General features: G+C 38.6%; 1 protein-coding gene across 4 annotated transcripts in view; it reads left to right on the forward strand.

Annotated features, from left to right (window-relative positions):
- The window catches only part of LOC114464724 (septin-7-like), a 50,113-nt gene that overhangs the window by 10,328 nt on the left and 22,107 nt on the right, over nucleotides 1-17,678 (forward strand). For all 4 annotated transcript variants that reach the window (XM_028449213.1, XM_028449214.1, XM_028449216.1 and 1 more), the window contains exon 3: nucleotides 13,972-14,078. In XM_028449213.1, the coding sequence (XP_028305014.1) occupies nucleotides 13,972-14,078 (107 nt within the window). The remainder of the gene's footprint in view (nucleotides 1-13,971; nucleotides 14,079-17,678) is intronic.

Here is a 17,678-nt window from a genome sequence, read left to right on the forward strand (position 1 = left end):
TATGAATAACACCTCGGTCTGGTTGAGTCTGTGTTTATTTACTGTGTTTGCACACACCTGTACATCTGCTGGTCACCTGTTCAGGTTGAGGTGTGTGTGTGTGTGCGTGCTTTGAGTGATTTAATTTGGAAAACAAGCTGCAAGATATTTGTTCCGTTGCGAATATGGTCTGTTGGAAATTGTGGCTATTTGCCTTTAAATGAAGCCAAAGGAGGGAGAATGGAAAAGACTTTTTTGGTCACTCGTGTGGACATTAGGCAGAGGATAGTGTCAGGCTGCTTTGACCAAATGAACCACTCTGCTAGAACTGTGATGACCTCGTGTGATGAACCGATTTATCGATTATACATTTGCTGCTCTTACGCACGTGTCCACTTAATTGATCTGACGTGTTTTTTTTTTTTTTTGCTTTTTTACACTATTATTTAGCCAGGAAAGTCTCATTGAGTTTAAGAATATCTAATTCAAGAGTCTTGGAAGCAATTCGGTCGGGAATTACTCAAGGTCCTACAGTGATGGACCGTGAATTCGAACTGGCAACCCTCCAGTTACAAGCCCACTTCTGTAAACACTAGGCCACCACTTACGTACTGAAACTCAAAAATGTTGCTATTGTGATAGATAATCAGGAACTAATGTAATAATGTAGTGCCACAGACCCCGCCCCCCTCAGGACAGAACAATGCGGATTGCTTTCTCTGTTTCAGATTACATGAATGTCTTCTTTCCATTCACTGCGATCACAGAAAATTGAAGGCCCTATTGATATTGTTGTATGGTGTTGTTTTGTTGTTTTGAGGCTTGGTCAATATTACTTATATTAACAAACACAAGCAAATAAAACTGACAATTGACTAAGATAATTCCCAACTTGACCTAATAGTTTCGAGGCAAAACAATGACTTGTAACCGCCAAAGCCCCAAATATGTCTTAACACGAATGAAGAATATAGCTCTTCTTTGTTCGACGATATGTATCATCAAAAGAGCATGAAACTGAATAAAGTTTATATAATCATTGTGAGTACTGTCGCTGTTATAAAGACATTCATTTATTATGTGTGAAATTAGGATGAGCCAAGGTTTTCTAGGCAACCAGCCAACAAATCCTGGCCTCAGAGACAGAGGGGCCTGTGAGTGGAAGCCCTCAAACCAGATCGGGTTGGTTAAGGATCTCTTCTATCCACTTTTCTCCCAGGCCGTCGCTCTGCTACTCATCCACAGCCACTGTTTACCAAACAGGAAGCCGAATGCCGAGGCAGTAATGAGGGAACGCCTCGCCGCGTTAATATTGCTCTGCTTTCACTGAGCAGCTCGAGGCCTTTGCAGCCTACTGTTGGGACAAATTTATGACCTGCGAGTCCTAAAGCATTTCAGTGGTGGCTGCATTGGGCGTTCAAATTGCAAGGGGATAATCATTCTTCAATCTTCTTCATTTGGAAAAAAACTGAAATAACAAAAGAAGTTTTTGTCACTTGTTGTTAAAAAGCTTAAAAAATGAAAACTGTGTTTGCTGAAGTGTGAAAAGTTATCGCGCCATAGTGAAAGCTAGCTTTAGGGTCCCCACGTTCATGAAATTCCTGGAAAAGTTATGGAAATTTCAGTGTTGAAAAGTCATGGAATAATTTAAAAGTTTTGGAAATAAAGCCTATTTTATTTTAATGTTTAAAATCCAACTTTTGCTATTACTATGGGACGTTAAGCAAGTCCCTTAACCTTAACACATTGTGTTGTACATCGCTTTTAATAAGTGTGTCCTATAATTAAACATGGTAGCACTTAGTTGTTGTTTAATGTTACATTCAATAGCTGATGCATTGTTATTTTAAAAAATATTGCAAAATGGGTGTCAAAGGCAATTGCGCCATAGTACAATGCTATATGATAGATAAGTGCTGGGGGGGGAAGGATCCAATCGTGTTTTCGTTTGAGACGCAGCCAGCTGGAGCTCAAAGGGAAGCCTCAGAAAGGTTGGCTGGGCCCCGGCTGTAGTTGGTGAAGAGGTGAAGTGTGAATGCTCGGCCTTCCTCCCAAGCTCGAGGTGATTGTTCTGGAGTTTTGGAAAAAGGCAGATGGTGGAACATGAGCCACTCAGATTCACACCAAGCATTAGAACACGATGCTGCTCACCTTGCCTCTTATTCAGCAGCACCGATACTAAAGAAACTTATTTGTACTGTAACACATTAAATAACGCACCTCCGAGCGGTCACGACTGGAGGTGTGCGAGAAATCCGAGTTGGAAAGCAAGCATGAAGAAAATGACTCTCACAACTTTTTGATAAATGAAAAATTAGGGAAATTGCAGAGAAATACAACCCAATTTTCATAATCCTCTACTTCTTTGCCTTTTTGGGTGAAAAAGTATAGAATCCTTTTTTAATAGGATAAGGTTTACAGTGAAAAAGCAAAGCTTAATATCCAAGTTTTTGTTTCAATGATTTGCTTTGTGACTCCCAAGAAGTAATTTTGTTACGTTGGTACCTTCTTTTGTTACATTGAGAATTTGAATGAAAATCTGACAAACCTAAACTCATTGTGTACCAATTCATTATTTAATAAACATGTGTATATTGCACCAAAAATGATATCGGAGCTGAAAAACAGACTTTAGTTAATGTGAGACGAACCATTCCGCTCGTGGCCTTTTACTTTTCCTGTCTTCCTCTCCTTTCTCACTCTATTCTGCTTCTCTCTGTGGAGCTGCTTCCTGCTCCTTTTGTCCAGCTGGCAGATTGAATAGGAACTCCTGCTTAGATTAGCACCGTTCCAGAGATCGGATCACAGCAGAGCTAGCCTAGATCTGAGAGAAGGGGAAGCAGCACATGCTTCTAATGATGAGCAATTCTGCTTCTCATTTTTCAATGTCCTTGTTTTGACATAATAGTTCATGTGTTTTAATGCTTCTGCCTTCACAAGAAGCAGCTCATATTTAGAGTCACAAGTAAATGTTGACCTGATTTCTACTCTTTGTTAAAAGCATTTTCAGCACAACCTCTGAATCATTGCTCAATTAAAAAAAATTTTTATAGCTAATTTTGTATAAAAAAATACTTGTTTTAGGAGTCGCTGCTTTTGTTATTTCTCAAAACAGCATGAAAAGCACAATTTTAGGGATTTCTGAGTGGGTTCTAACCCAGACCTTCCCCTAAACAAGACGCTACAGAACTCATTCACATGTGCTGTCCCTTATTGGAGAATACTAAAGTAGCACATGTTGTGCAGCTGTTTGTTAATAAATGTGTCTGTGTGGCAATTTTCATCAGCAAATTTAACCTAGAATTATCTTTCTGGTAAGACTTTATTGAGTTAAAAATATTTATTTATTGTCACCATTTTGAGAAAAAATATTGAGATATGAGTTTTGATCCATAACGCCCAGCCCTAATTTCAGGGTAACTTTAATGGAAAGCCCATCTGAAGCATATAAATGTAAAATTAATAACAGCAGTTGGCTCTATTAACCCTATTTAGAAGGTTTTGTAGTACGAGTTTGAGGTTTTATAGCCAGTAAAGTCTTCTAAATATGGAAAGAGGATGAAACTAATGAGGGTGAAATGATGCGGAAATGGGTAAACCATGAAACGGAATTGGGGAAAATTTGAATCACAAAATTGGAAACTATTTATAATCATGTGGGTAAAAAAATGCATGCATGATGGAAGATTTTAAACAATGTCCTACAGCCTAGTAGTACTTCACTTCCTCACTCACTATCTGTTCATCCCATTCATCCTGCTGTTGTGCATCGTTTTGCTTAGTGTGTATGGTCCCGTGCGTGTTTGTGTATGCACACTCAGCACGTTTGTGCACACAGATAAGACTGACAGACGTGGGATTGACCTCTTCGCCCACTGACCTCACGGAGCGTGAGTGAGTGAGTGAAGGAAGGCTTTGCTCAAGTTAATCTGCAGAACTACCGAGATCCACACACAAGCATGCACACAGAAAACCTATACACTCTAGTCCCCCATCTCAGAGATTTAGTTAAAATGCACAGACAGGTTTGTTAGGGACATGCATAGTCTAGCTTATTTTAGGCAGCAAAGATACAGCTGTGATTTTTCTACAATCAGGCCTCATGCCAAGTTCTTCTGATACATATACACAGACATGTTCAGACATCATTAGCTAATTTGATGTGCTAGTCCTCCTCCAGTGACTCAGTGATGAAGTCATTTTTGCTCCGATGAGAATGTTTGCAATAACAGATGATGTTTTTTGACTTGGCTCAAAAATCTCATTTAAATCTGTACTCATAATCCTATCTCTGCATGTGCTGCTATGAACGAAATACAATCCGGGATTGGGGAAAAGTGTGACGTATTCACGTCTATTGCAAAAAAAACACACAACAAACCTTTTCTTTTCGGTTACAACGTAAGAAGACCGCATAATAAAAAATGCTTTCATTTTTATTTTGATTGTAGTTTAGAAGCAGTAACTCAACAGTAACATACGGTTTAAAATTTTAATCTGCGGAGAAGGGAGAAAGAACATTGTACTTTGGTCAATCAAAGCCAGCGGTTAATGCAACAGCTGTTCTACCTCCACTGTACAGGACGTTGAGTGAAAAATGAACTTTATAATGATTCGTGCGTCATGCCCCGTTGAAGCTGTTCAGTTTTTCGAGGTCCGTGTGCGTAATAAGTCCATGTGAATGTCCGTATATATAGTCTTGGCTGGAGTCCGGGCAGCCATTTACATCGAGCATGCGCAGAACGACCAGAAAAAACTTAAAGGGGAATTAAGTGTATACAAGATAGAGGAATTATTTAACCTCTGGCTTTGATTAAACAAAATATGGTGTTCTGTCTCTCTTCTCCACTGCCCTATCGCTCTCTTTTCCTGTTCCGCAGAGCAAAGTGAAACCGTATCAAATAAAGCGTATGCTAACAGTATTTCCAAAAATGTAGGAAATCCCTATTACAATAATGCTCAATTCTCACAGGTGCATCTGCCTCTTTTACACACTGCATCTCGCCAGGTTAGGTTACCATTACAATTATTGGTAACACCTGTGCTTATCCTGCTGCAACAAGTCTGTGTTCCTCAAGTGTTTCTCAACACCGTGCTTGAACATGGGAGTAAACTCCCTTCCAGTTTTCTGACTGATTTCCTCACCCAATGTGGTGTGTCTACAATTTCTTCTCTGAATGAAGCCGATGTTATGGCACACGGCCCCTGTAGATGTTATACACATGTGTCTCTTAAAATAAATGTTCAAACTTCAAATCGAAACCTTAAAACATAACAGCTGTAAAATAGCTTACATGCCGTGTCCATGTTTTTCTGCTTGGCTTCATTTTTCCAGGTAATCTAATGAGTTTTAGAAACCATGTAAACTTCTGAACCAAATCAATGGAAACCTTTATTGTAAATCAATCAGTTTAACATTCCTTTTGTTATTAATGCTATATTTAAGAATTCTTCTCAGATTATTATCCCCCCCACAAAGTGGGGTATAGGTTTGAGCTCTGTCCTTCCGTCCGAGTTAAACGGGACAGCTTTTCTCAGAAACGGTTCAAGATACGATAACCAAATTTGGTGTGTGGCTTCAGGGTATCAATGCCTTGATGGAGTTCGAAGATGAGAAGCGCGCAATTATTTTTTCCGGAGTTATTGCCCTTTTTCCGTTTTTTTTACTCTGTTCAAGGTATCTTCAAAGGGGACAGCTTTTCTCTGAAATCGCTAATCTAGATATTCACCTACAACAATCAAAATTTCTAAGATAATTACAACTTAAGGTGTGAAATACTAAAATGGGGAACGAAAAACATTATGAGCAGTTAAAACTGAAACCGTTTGAACTTTGGGTGTTTAATATAAAAATGTGGCAGTCATGGCTGTGGAGGAAAATGGCATCTTTTTATATCCAGAAACTTTTCTATGGTCTAATATTGTCTTATATTCCTGATAACATTCAACGAAATAAACAGGTCTAGCGTTACAAAAAAAACAAACCTTTACTAACAGGATTGAGTCGAAGGGAATGCGTGCTTTTGAGCACAACACGTGTGTGTGTGTGTGTGCGTGTGTGTGCGTGCGTGTGATGGAGTCGTGCATGTGTTGCATGTTCATGCATGCTCAGTCAAATCGCTAAAGGCAATTCTCTCTTCCTCACTGGTTTTCATTGGTTTTTCGGCTTCTCTATTTCGAGACACACATGTCTGCAGTGGGCCAGCACGTGCTGATTCTGTCAAATTTAGTCTCAGCAGATCACTGCAGCTACCTCACTCTGTAATTTAAATTTTTAAATATAAAGTGGGTTCTGTCTCTCTAAAGTTCTTGTTGTGTCCACTTGCCTCATAGTCTTTGTCACTGCTGATCACACAGTTTAGTCTAACCCCCGAGCCAGCCAGACTCACAGATCCTTATCTTTTACCCAAACACTGACCTTTGCCCTTCAATTCACTCGTCCCGATTAGCCTCAACAATGGAGATTTATCTTTTCCAGTAGTCGGCAAACACATTCTCTTATCCACTGTCTGTCCGATGCTCTGCGTTACTGCTGGGTTACCCCAGATGCCCCATTTCACACACTCTGGTTTGAGCCTCACACACATCTCACAAACGTGTTGTGTTTTTAAGCTGTGGTTAGTAGTCCTGTCAGGATGTGAGGGAGCCAGCTGCTCTCTGGGGGTCGAGCAACAGAGGCAGTGAATGAACCAGGAAGAGAGAGGGAGGAATGTCAGGAATCTCATGGGAAACCCAGTCTGACCATTTCCATGTTTGTTTTTCAGTCTAACACTGCTAGACACACCCTAACGCTATCAACATATCATTTATTAAAAAAACTAAGATTTCATCTAATGTTTCTGCACTGTCAAAGGATTCTGTTCACATTATTAATATTCATATACAGTTATTATGTGTATGTACATATACAGTTGGTTACAAATTCAAAGGCTTCTCCAAATTAATTTATAATAATGAAAATCGAGACAAATGTTGTTTTTTATTTGGAAACTTTCATTTTTGAATCAAGGCCTTGTTTGTTTTTTTTTAATGCCTGAATGTGTTTATGCTCAGAAGTTGCCTACTGGGTTACGTGACCATTTTTTTCCAGCTAGCAATAATCTTTCAGTGTGAAGAGACAGAATAGAAGAAATGCAAATTGGCTTCTACTCAGTATTGAGAGAGAGTAACTAAAGCCCTACCAATACGGGCGACCGTGGCTCAGGTGGTAGTGGGTCGTCTTCTGATCGAGAGGTTGAGGGTTCGATCCCAGTACCTGACTATGTGTCGAAGTGTCCTTGGGCAAGACACTGAACCCTAAGTTGCTCCCAGTGGTTGACTAGCGCCTTGCATGGCAGTCCTGTCCCACTGGTGTGTGAATGTGAGAGTGATTGGGTGAATGAGCTAATATGTAAAGCGCTTTGAGACTGCTTCAGTGTGGTGATAAAGCGCTATATAAAATCAAGTCCATCCATTTACCAAGTCCAATATTGTATTTTTTGGGGGCTAATGCCTTACAGATTTTTGGGGTTTAATGAAACCTTCATCTGATGTTTCAGCTGATATCAGATATTAATATTGGCCACAATCCTTGATATACAGAAGATATATACAGTACATGAACGCAAATTCTTATAATACCCAAAATATCGTTCAAAACGAAGATGCAAAACACTAATGAATCAACCGATTGCTATAACCGGCCCTAATAGAAAGAAGCAAATGCATCATGCCATCTATGCAAGTCTGACTGTAAGTCCTAATCAATAATTTATGCTGCTACCAAATTGGATTTTCCAGTCAATAGAATGTTTTTATTACATACTGCGAGTCAAGGACATTTATCTGTCTAATAGTCGATTTAGGCAATACACATCCTCGATAAGTAGACAGTAGAATATACTACCTATTAATAATCGTAATTATTACTTCTAAATAGGTAAACACATGATCCTCTTGTCATCCCCCAGGGTCAGTAACACAAATATATATAAATAGATTTTTGTTTGTTCGTGCAGTACCAATTTAATGTATTTTTCCAATTGCACTTATCAATAGTAACCAATCATGTGTTAGAAATTCTGCTCCTTTTGGAAGATCCGGATTGATTGTTTTACTAACTATAGAGATGAATATGTCATGTGAAAGAGATGAAGTGTTTGCTCATCTGGAAGAAGTGAAAGGCAAACGGCAGGGATTAGTTGGAAGGGTCAGTCAACCATTGCTGCCTTTGAGGTCATTAGTCTGTGTACAGAGAGCTGCCACTTGGCCTCTTCTCATCACGTGGAACCAATATTTAATTAAAGCTGAACAAGGGAAGCTAATTAGGACGGACCTGCCCCCAGGGCGAGAGTTAAAACCGAAACGTATTAGGGAACCGTCTTTCCACTAAGAACATTTTGAATCAATGGTTATCAGTTTACCGATCTCCCTTCTGCAATAACAGAAAATAGCACATGACTCTGCTTTCTCTTTGACTTTAGTCTTTTACTTTTTTAATTAAAAATAAATAAATAAAATTAATATATATATATATATATATATATGTGTGTGTGTGTGTGTGTGCTTTTAGTCTTGGGCATGCCAAGATTGTCAACAATGTGTTGCATTCTTGAAATGACTTTGATGTCATTTTACTTTGTAACAGGGAGTTATTGGATGTTCCACAAATGAGATTTTCCTGCAGCTTTAATTCACACGTGACAGCTGGATCTATAAAAATTGACATGACTCACTTCAGCTCGACTTTGCTGCAAATAAAACACTGCATGACGGTGTTTGTACATCCCGTTTAGTCAGGCAGGCTTGCGTAATGTTTGCTGAGCATCCAGAGAGGTTTGGTTACAGTCGGCATGTTATTTCTTTGAAGACGGATTGATCTTCTGCCTTTATTTCGATAATTGCATTTTTTTTTTTTGTCAGCCTCTATTTTTTAAAGTGGACCACTCGGTCCACTCCTCTCTCAGCTTATCCCCCAAGCCTCTTCTTTTAAACCACTTCACATAGTTCCGTGACCCAAATTAGTAAGGTCCTAATGTAGTTTTAGCTTGGTTGATACTGTTGATTATTTTGTGTGCTTAAAATATCCAACTTTTGACTTGTGAATATGTTATTTTGACTTTGCTTGAATTGTGAAAGCAATATCTGTACAAATCGGTTTTGCCACTTGTTCTTTGTGTTCCTTTGCTTTAGCTCTCCTTTGTAATTGTTAATCCTGTCTTTGCAGAACTTTAGCTAACTTACCTTGTATTTCCTGTTATTTGACCTTAAGTTTCCTACTGTCAGCGTCCAATCTTTTTACGGGCCTGATTGTTTCAGATCAGGCAGATTTTACCCCAGACTTGGCTGACTTTCTTTTGAATATCAGGAGAAAAAAATGATTTGGAGCAGCATCATAAATATGGCTGTTTATTTTGTCGATTAGCCTTTGAAATAAAATAAAATAGAAGCCTTTTAAAAAAAATAAATAAAAATTCATGTCCATGGTGGAAGAAAAAAAGATGGCAGTCTGTATTTTTGACTTTTTAACCATCAAATTTCTCCCAATACTTGATGTTTGTCTCTTTCTTTGTCAAAGTATTATTTAACTAATTTGTCAAATATGAGGACAAGTCATATCCCACTTGCCAATCCATTAACAATGACATGTTTTCATATCTAATGTGTTTGAAATCTATAGGTTTACCTCTAGTTGTTCCAGATTGCCTGTAAAAAAATAAATACAAAATCTTATCCATCCATTTGTCCCGCCAGAAAAACTAAAGACACTTGCTTCTTTCAGTCTTGGCTAACACAGTAACAGATAATCACATACATGCACACCCATATTTACGCTTACTATGAATTGAAAGCAGGAGTTTATTCCCGAGTTCTTAGAAAGGCCAATGTACTACAAGCTAGATTTCTTGCTGCTTCCATTTAGCTGGTCTATTGATCTCATCTGGCTTGCTGAAATCGCTGATAACAAGTCACTCTGTATAACACCAGGTGTGTTATCATCAAAAAGGATACCTGAAAGGAAAGATCAGGCCACAGTGGTCTTGAGCTTAGGGTCTTTTAGTTGAAAGGCAGTTGTGACCTTTCCTCCCCATTGAGCAGTCTCTGAATTAATTTTCAGTGTAGTTATATTTGGTGAACTTCAGTCTCCGTGTGAGCGCAGACACTGTCAGATCATTTCTGTTCCTGCTGTTTGTTTTTGCCATGATTGTGTCCAGCAGAGCGGTGCAAACTAAGGCACAGAAGTGCACTCAGTGCCTCTCTTCATGTTTAGATATTGTTCCCTCGTCGACAGTACTCTGAGACGGGCTTTGTATGAAATCGCTTTGGTCTTTCGCTGTGTGTGCAAGTTTCACCTTTGACTCCAAGCTGTCCATCATCATTTATTAGAGTCTATAGGAGTCGACAACATGGGTTCATTTCTTATTCACACAAAAAACCCATCTTTGTTGGAAAAACACAAAGACTGATGAGATGCCCATGTGTGCTTCATGCAGGGAACCCCCCCCCAAAAAAGACTTACAAATGTTCCACTGCAGCAGGTGGATGATGTATAGCTTAAAATCAATCATTTTTTGACATGACAAAATCGTATTATAGCCTTCGTAACTTTATCTGCTTTTAAATCAACCAAACCCTCCAAAAATCAAAGAAGCTGCTCAAGAGAGCCATGTTCTGTACAGGACTAGACTAAATACAGTTGGTCAGTAAACTGAAAATGTGGTGTAACTGTAACAGAAATTCATAACTGACAATTCCGCCAATTTTTGTCAAGATTAACATCTCTTAACAGCTTAGTAACAGTTCAAGTCAAGTGGAAAGAGTTGCATTTCCTTGATTTTTATTCTTAGATGTTTTCTGTAAGCATAAACTTAATTTAAAATGATCACGACTCGCACTTCTTTGCTACAAAACAAGTGTTTGTTTTTTTTCATTTGATCCTCCTTTAAACACCTTGCTGTATTTTTTTCTAGTATAAAAGTTCTTATAGGGTACCTGTAGTAGAAATGTATGTAACAAACTACTTATAATATATATAATCTATGGGGAGCAGGGCTCCATGTTTGACTAGGAGTGAGACTATTTCTCGATATGGCGATATATTGCAATATTTTTTTTGCGCGATCGATTATCGATATGCTTGCGCTAAGTATCGATTTTTATTTATTTTATTTTTTTATATATTTTTTGGGGGGGGGGGGGGAATTTAAGATTTCACAAAAATGTGCAGGTACGTCGTTACAGAAATGTTGTCACTGTTGAAGGAACCAATATATTGTTTACTGGAATATTGCACTATAATGGTGTCACTGGTAAGAAAGACCCTATTTTTTGTTTACAGAAAGCACTATTGGAGATACGTATTTGCTTTCATTGGTATGTTGACACTTATTTACAGAAATGTTGCACTAAGATAGTGTCACTGTTAGGGATGTAACGATTCACTCAACTCCCGATACGATTCGATTCACGATACTGGGTTCACGATACGATTTTCTCACGATTTATTTTACAAAATGGGACTGTAGACAAATGATGACTGAAAAATATTCTTGTATTTTTTTGGGGAAAATATTGTACTATTTTCCTTTTATTTTTCATTGTCAAAAGAATCCCTTGATAAACTATTCAAAACAATGCAATTTCACTAAAAATAAATCTTGAATTGAAATAAATAAAGGAATAATACAAATGAAGAAGAAGCCTATTAATTTAAATTCTGGTTCTATAGTAAACAATTCAAAACTACATAATAGTTCTTTTTCTTTTTAAAAGTGCAACTGAAAATGTAGTTTGTGGCTTAACAATTGGACTTTTTAAAAAAAAAAAAAAGTCATTTTACTGTGTTGACGTCAGATATTTGTTTGGACCAGCAGTGGGCGCTGGTAACCCGGTGGTCGGTTGGCATGCAGATATTCCACCAGTGAAGAAGAGATGCTATGCTAGCAGACAGAACTAATAGAAAAACATGACTTTTACAGATATTCACGTAAAATTACAGATATTCTTTCGGTGCTAAAGATGTAAAGAATCATTTCTGAAAATGTTTAACAGTGAATGGCGGCCAGAAAGAAAGTAGTAGCAGATTCCGCCCGTCACGTCCACTTCTGGAAGGATTAATGTACCCTCTGCTGTTTAAAAAAGGTACTGCGATTCAATTTTCAGAGCATCGATGTGAACCGTGGTACCTATGAATCGATTTTTAACTGCCTTACGATTAATCGTTACATCCCTAGTCACTGTTCATAGGACACTTTTTAAATTTATTGTCTTTCAGAGATGTCAAATAAAAATTTTATTTTTTCACTCAATCTTTTTTTCTTCTTGTTATGTCATAGATTATCGTAGATTGATTTATGACCAATATATCGATAATCGCAGTATTGTCACATCGTAAGATAATTGTTTGTGAGCTTTGTATCGCGCATCGTGAGGTACCCACCCCTATGTTTGACCGGATGTGACTTGAAGTCGTTCATTCCAGTGCTGTGTTTACATGGGCTCCACTTGATTTTATATTTAATTAATGTTTTTGTAGTGCTCTTCTCCACATTTTTTTTTATCCTTTTATTTATTGCTAAGGACAACACAAGAATGTGAGGTGAGATTATACAGTCAGCTACTGTGTTTACATATGAGAGACATGACGGAGGTGACTCTGTGCAACACGGATGAGTAGGTATAAGAGTGGACTGACCATGGGATGAGTCAGGGAAGACAGGAAGTGGTTTAGAGGAGAAAAATCTGCAAGATAAGTGCGCGTCGCAGAGCCACTGGCACAGCTAAAATAAATGCTTCTTTATGTTTTCTTGCCTCAGTCTTTAAAATGTAAGAACTAAAGAACACTCACCTGATTGTTGGAAACCTGTCTAAGGGCCCCAAATGTCTCTCGTTGGTTTCTGTTTGAGAAAACTTGACTCTGTTGGCTAACTTCTGTTGTTTCATTGTTTTTCTGAGGTTTGGGTTTTATTTTGTTTGTTTTTTAGTTTTTGGGTTTTCAGACTTTAGTAAACACGCTTGTGGTTGTGGTGACCTTTGCTGTTGTACGTCCTTTGGCACAGTGAGTGTCTGGCAGTGGTCTCACTGGGACAGGCAGCCCCCTTTCCCTCCAAGCAAACACTACTCCAGTGTCTTTTCAAAAGACACGAGCCAGATGCTCGGCCATTAATCACAGCTGTGTGTGTGTGTGTGTGCACGCGCACACATGCATGCGTGTTGAGCATTTATTGTGCAGCGGGTGTGTTTGGGCTAGCTGCTGTCTTTGTCAAGCAAATGTTAACAGTGTGTTTGCACAGCTTCTGTGCTGCTGACACCAGTATGGGAGTGGTGAATGGAAAAATTGGTGCAGCGGGGCCAGAAAACTGTAGATTTATTCCTGAAGGGAGTGTTAAGGAGGAGAAATGAACAAAGTGGAGTAACATAAATGAATGAAAGTGAGCTATGGCCAGAGAGGAAATGCATTCCTTCAATTCTTCTTGCTAGCAAAAGAACTTCCGACCCTTTTACTACCACTGACAATGAGTTGGGTTTTTTTCCCTCCAGCTGCTCAGGTTGTTCTGCAGACCTTGTGTCCACTATGGCCGAATGTGGTAAAGTACACTATGCACATTTTGTGAAGACTTCTTTAAATCCCTGTGTGTCGAATATTTTTTGAGCATAAGCAAGGAGTCACAGAGCATTTTTCATTGGGCAACATCTATGGATGCTGTTGTCTAGGTCAGTGTTTTCAAGCTCCTTGTTAGCTAAGGCTGACCTTACAGTATGTACTCTAAAAAATAAAAAAAGTCATCCACAGTGCAATCTGAATGTATTTGGTACTGTCCTGTGTCCTCCATTAATATTTCAATCCTTTTACTCCAGGTGACCTAAATTAGACATTTGTACAAAGCACATCTAATGATCATGCACCACAATGGTTGAAAAACACTATCCATTGTTTTTCTTTAATCTGAGTGTGAGTGTTCAGGTTTTTAGTGTTGTATCTCATAATGTTTTCCCCTTTTTGTTTATTCTCAGGTGAGTCAGGTCTGGGCAAATCAACACTTATTAACTCTCTGTTCCTGACTGACCTGTACTCCAAAGACTACCCTGGACCATCGCAGCGCATCAAGAAGACTGTGCAAGTAAGTGTCCTCCTCTTTGGGCCTCAATTTATTCATTAGACAACTTAGAAACATGAGGCATTCAAACACCGGTGAATCCTTTCAAAGTAACGGTAAAAATCAATGTCCTGTTTCTGTTTTGGATAAGAGTCTTTTGTCTACCAATATGTTCAGTGCGAAAGTTTACTTACTTTACATCCTACATATTCGAACATATGCAGTATCTCACCCCTACCCTTATATTGGATGTGCAGACTTGTTGCCGGCGATTTCCTTTTCAGTCACCTGATGCTAATCTTCTTTAAAAATACCGTACCTCAATTTTCTTCTGTCGTTGTGGAGGAAACACTAGTTGACTTTTTTCAGAGGATAAATAGTGTTTTCTATGTCCTTTGTTGAATGACACGAGTCAAATGTGCAAAACAAAAACAAATTCCTGAATTCCTTCGTCAAGTGTGGAAAAAAACCACACCACCAACTGCCAAAAGAGGAACTGGTGGTTTTTAGAAAAATGTTTACAGATGCAGTGCGACACTTCTTTTTTTTTTTCTTTTTTTTTTTTGTCTCCGTTCGGGCAGATAAATGAAAAGCTAAAATTTTAAGATGCCAATTCCTTCATTTGATGAAATACTTTCCCAAAAAATGAGTAGAGGTGTGGGAATAGAAAACAGTCATCAGGTGAAACCAAAGCTGAAGGAATGCTTCACATTCTGGTCGGATGTTTAAGCTTCCACATATTCCTGATTTTTTTTTTCCATAGCAGCTTTAGAAATGAATGAGTGCAAGTAGGACCACAATGCTGCAGAAATTGGAATTCTCATACTTTGAATGAAGTCAGTCTAAACATTCAAGACCAAAGGTGGCAAAAGTACTAGTCTTCTGTACTCAAATAAAAGTATAGATACTTGAATAAAAAATGACTTTGGTAAAAGTATTGAAGTTGCTCCCTGACTTAAGTAAAAGTAAAAAGGTACATGCTACTAAATGTACTTAGGTAAAAAAGTAAAACAAATGTCCTTTCAATAAGACAGGGTTTTTAGAATAATGGTACATGGAAACAAGTTGAATATGTTACTTTTGAACATCTGAAGACTTTAACACTCATTATAGATTTATAAATTTGTAAATCAAATGTTTCAGTCTTCTCCTCCAGCTTCGTGGTTGTTAGTTTTCGTCTTTTTATGTTGTGATAACTATTTTTTTCTTTTAAATTTAAGGGTTCGGCCAATGTGGCGATGCGCTCTGTGTGAATTTTGCAGTCAGTCATACACGTGTTCAGTGAAAGCAGGTGTTGGGAGGCTGAATATTACTGACAGTCCCCTACAGTAGAATGAATGAACTGTAGCAGCCACTGAACATCACGGTGAACTGAACGTTTAGAAACGGGCTTCAGATAATGTAGGAAAAGTGAAACTCACTGATTTACTAACTAAGGATCGATGTGTTACGGTTCGTATGCAGGACGATGTCTGATCAAGAGGGAAATTGCGTTGCGAGTGACTGTAGAAGACATACATCTGTTGAATATTTGTTTTTATTTATATATTTATATTTATGTATAAAATAATATGAGTTGATTGTTTAAATACAAATCAAATACTGGTAATAAATTGAAGTTTGTGGAGAGGAAGCAGCGATGGCTCGTATCCATTTATGTTCAGAAGAGTGTATAAAAAGTACAATGAGATTTCAAATGTAAGATATCTCAGCCAGTTTTCAATAGTAAGAATTAATAAACGGCATAACGTTGTCAAATCTCTGCGGTAGGTTTACCAGGGGCGATCACACGCAGGAGTCTGACAGGCAACGTAACACACACATGGAGAGACAGAGCGTGCTGAAACACTCCAGATAAAGTAAAAAATCAGCCGGTTAGTGATAAAATGAAACTATAAACTGCATAAAGTTGCCAAATAACCACGTTGGGGTGGTACGGAAGCGATCGTGTCCGTATTCTAACTCAGAGTAGGAACATTGCTTGATCGCTGCTGAGGCGATGGTGCACAGGGAGCAGACCGAGCATGTGTATCAGTCAGGTGTCAGTAAAAACTGACCATAAAAAGCTGTAAATGGACTGATATGTAGACGCAGGGCAGTGAGGAAGAGATTTCACGTGGAGATCAAAACTCATTGGTTGAAACTGATCAGAATACGTGGAAATAAATGGAAACCTCCATTAACTGGAGTATAGCAGCCTGCCTAACTGCCCGTTCTGATTGGCCGAGTCATTTGAAAAGCACCCTCATCAGCCAATAGGGTGCCCTCTATGTCATGGTATGGCCTTTCCGTGGATTTTTCTTGGAAAATTGTTAATTATTGGAATGCGGCCAATACAGCGTTAAATAGCCCTGAAAATACGGTACTTAAGTGCAGTAACAAAGTATTTGTACTTTGTTACTTCACTTAAGTACCGTAGTTTCAGGGCTATTTAACGCTGTATTGGATGCATTTCAATAAGTAAGTGTTTGTACTTTGTTACTTGCCACCTCTGTTCAAGACAAATAGCTTTTTGTTGTGGTTGGTTTGTGTGAAGTCATGACACCTACTGTATATGAAGAGGTAGCCAAAGATATTACCATCAAATACTCCGATAACGAGACACTTCTTTTGAATTTGAAGAATTCCTGCAGCCAATTGAGCTGCATGTCAGCCATTCTATTTCTGAACTGAGGAGTTCCAATGCTTCTTTATCTACAGCTATAAGGAGTTAGATTTTCCAAGCCATGCTGTGAAAGCACATCTTTGTTCAATTCAGAAACCAAAAGGAGAGTTTCTGCCTTAAAACTCCAGTCACATTTAATGACCGCCATGGAAATGTAGGTCATAATGCTGGGCTCACATACTTTTCTGTATCATCATATTATTTAAAGCCTTGAAAGTCCCTCGCACTACGCCAGGATGTTGTGTCACATAGGGGGTAAAAGTGGGGAGCGTGAGAAGGAGAGTGGGAAAGAGCGATGGAGGGACTAGAGGAAATGGTGAGCCTTCGAGGCCTGGTTTTGTCCTTTTATGGTTATGACACACTCAGGAGGAGGATAAATAAAGTAGGAAGGCTGCCTCACATCTCAGAGGGCAGAGAGGAGGAGGAGAGCCCGTTTGGAGAAATAACAGAAGAGAGAGTAGGTAACAGAGAGTAAGTAGGAAAGGGTGATGAATCAGAAGGGTGGAAAAAAGCTGTGGTGATGGAGCAATAAAGTCCAGCTGAAGTCTGATGGCTTGACAGATTAGTTTAAGGTTGATTACTCCCTGATCTACCCCCCTTTCCCATAAAACACATCACACACATTACCTGGACCCCCACTCACCCTCACCTCTTAACTTTAATAAGGAGGAATGAAAATAATCATAAACTTGCACACGCACTCCTCTGAACAGGCCATTTAGTTAAAGGAAGGACAAGCGAAGCAAAACTCATAAGCATCTGATTTCTCTGGACTTCTAAAGTGTCCTCTTTACTACCCACACGTGCACTTGGACAAATTAGCAAAAACATTGATAGAAAAGTAGAATTTTGTTTTAAATGCGGGCGTGAACAAGCTCTTTCTTTAAAACCTTTTTATAACAACTAATTTTCTAATTTTTAAATCTGAAGCGTGTTTTTGAAAATACGTTTCTGAATGA

This window comes from Gouania willdenowi, chromosome 6 (genome assembly GCF_900634775.1).
Source record: "Gouania willdenowi chromosome 6, fGouWil2.1, whole genome shotgun sequence".
NCBI classification, from domain to species: Eukaryota; Metazoa; Chordata; class Actinopteri; order Blenniiformes; family Gobiesocidae; genus Gouania; species Gouania willdenowi.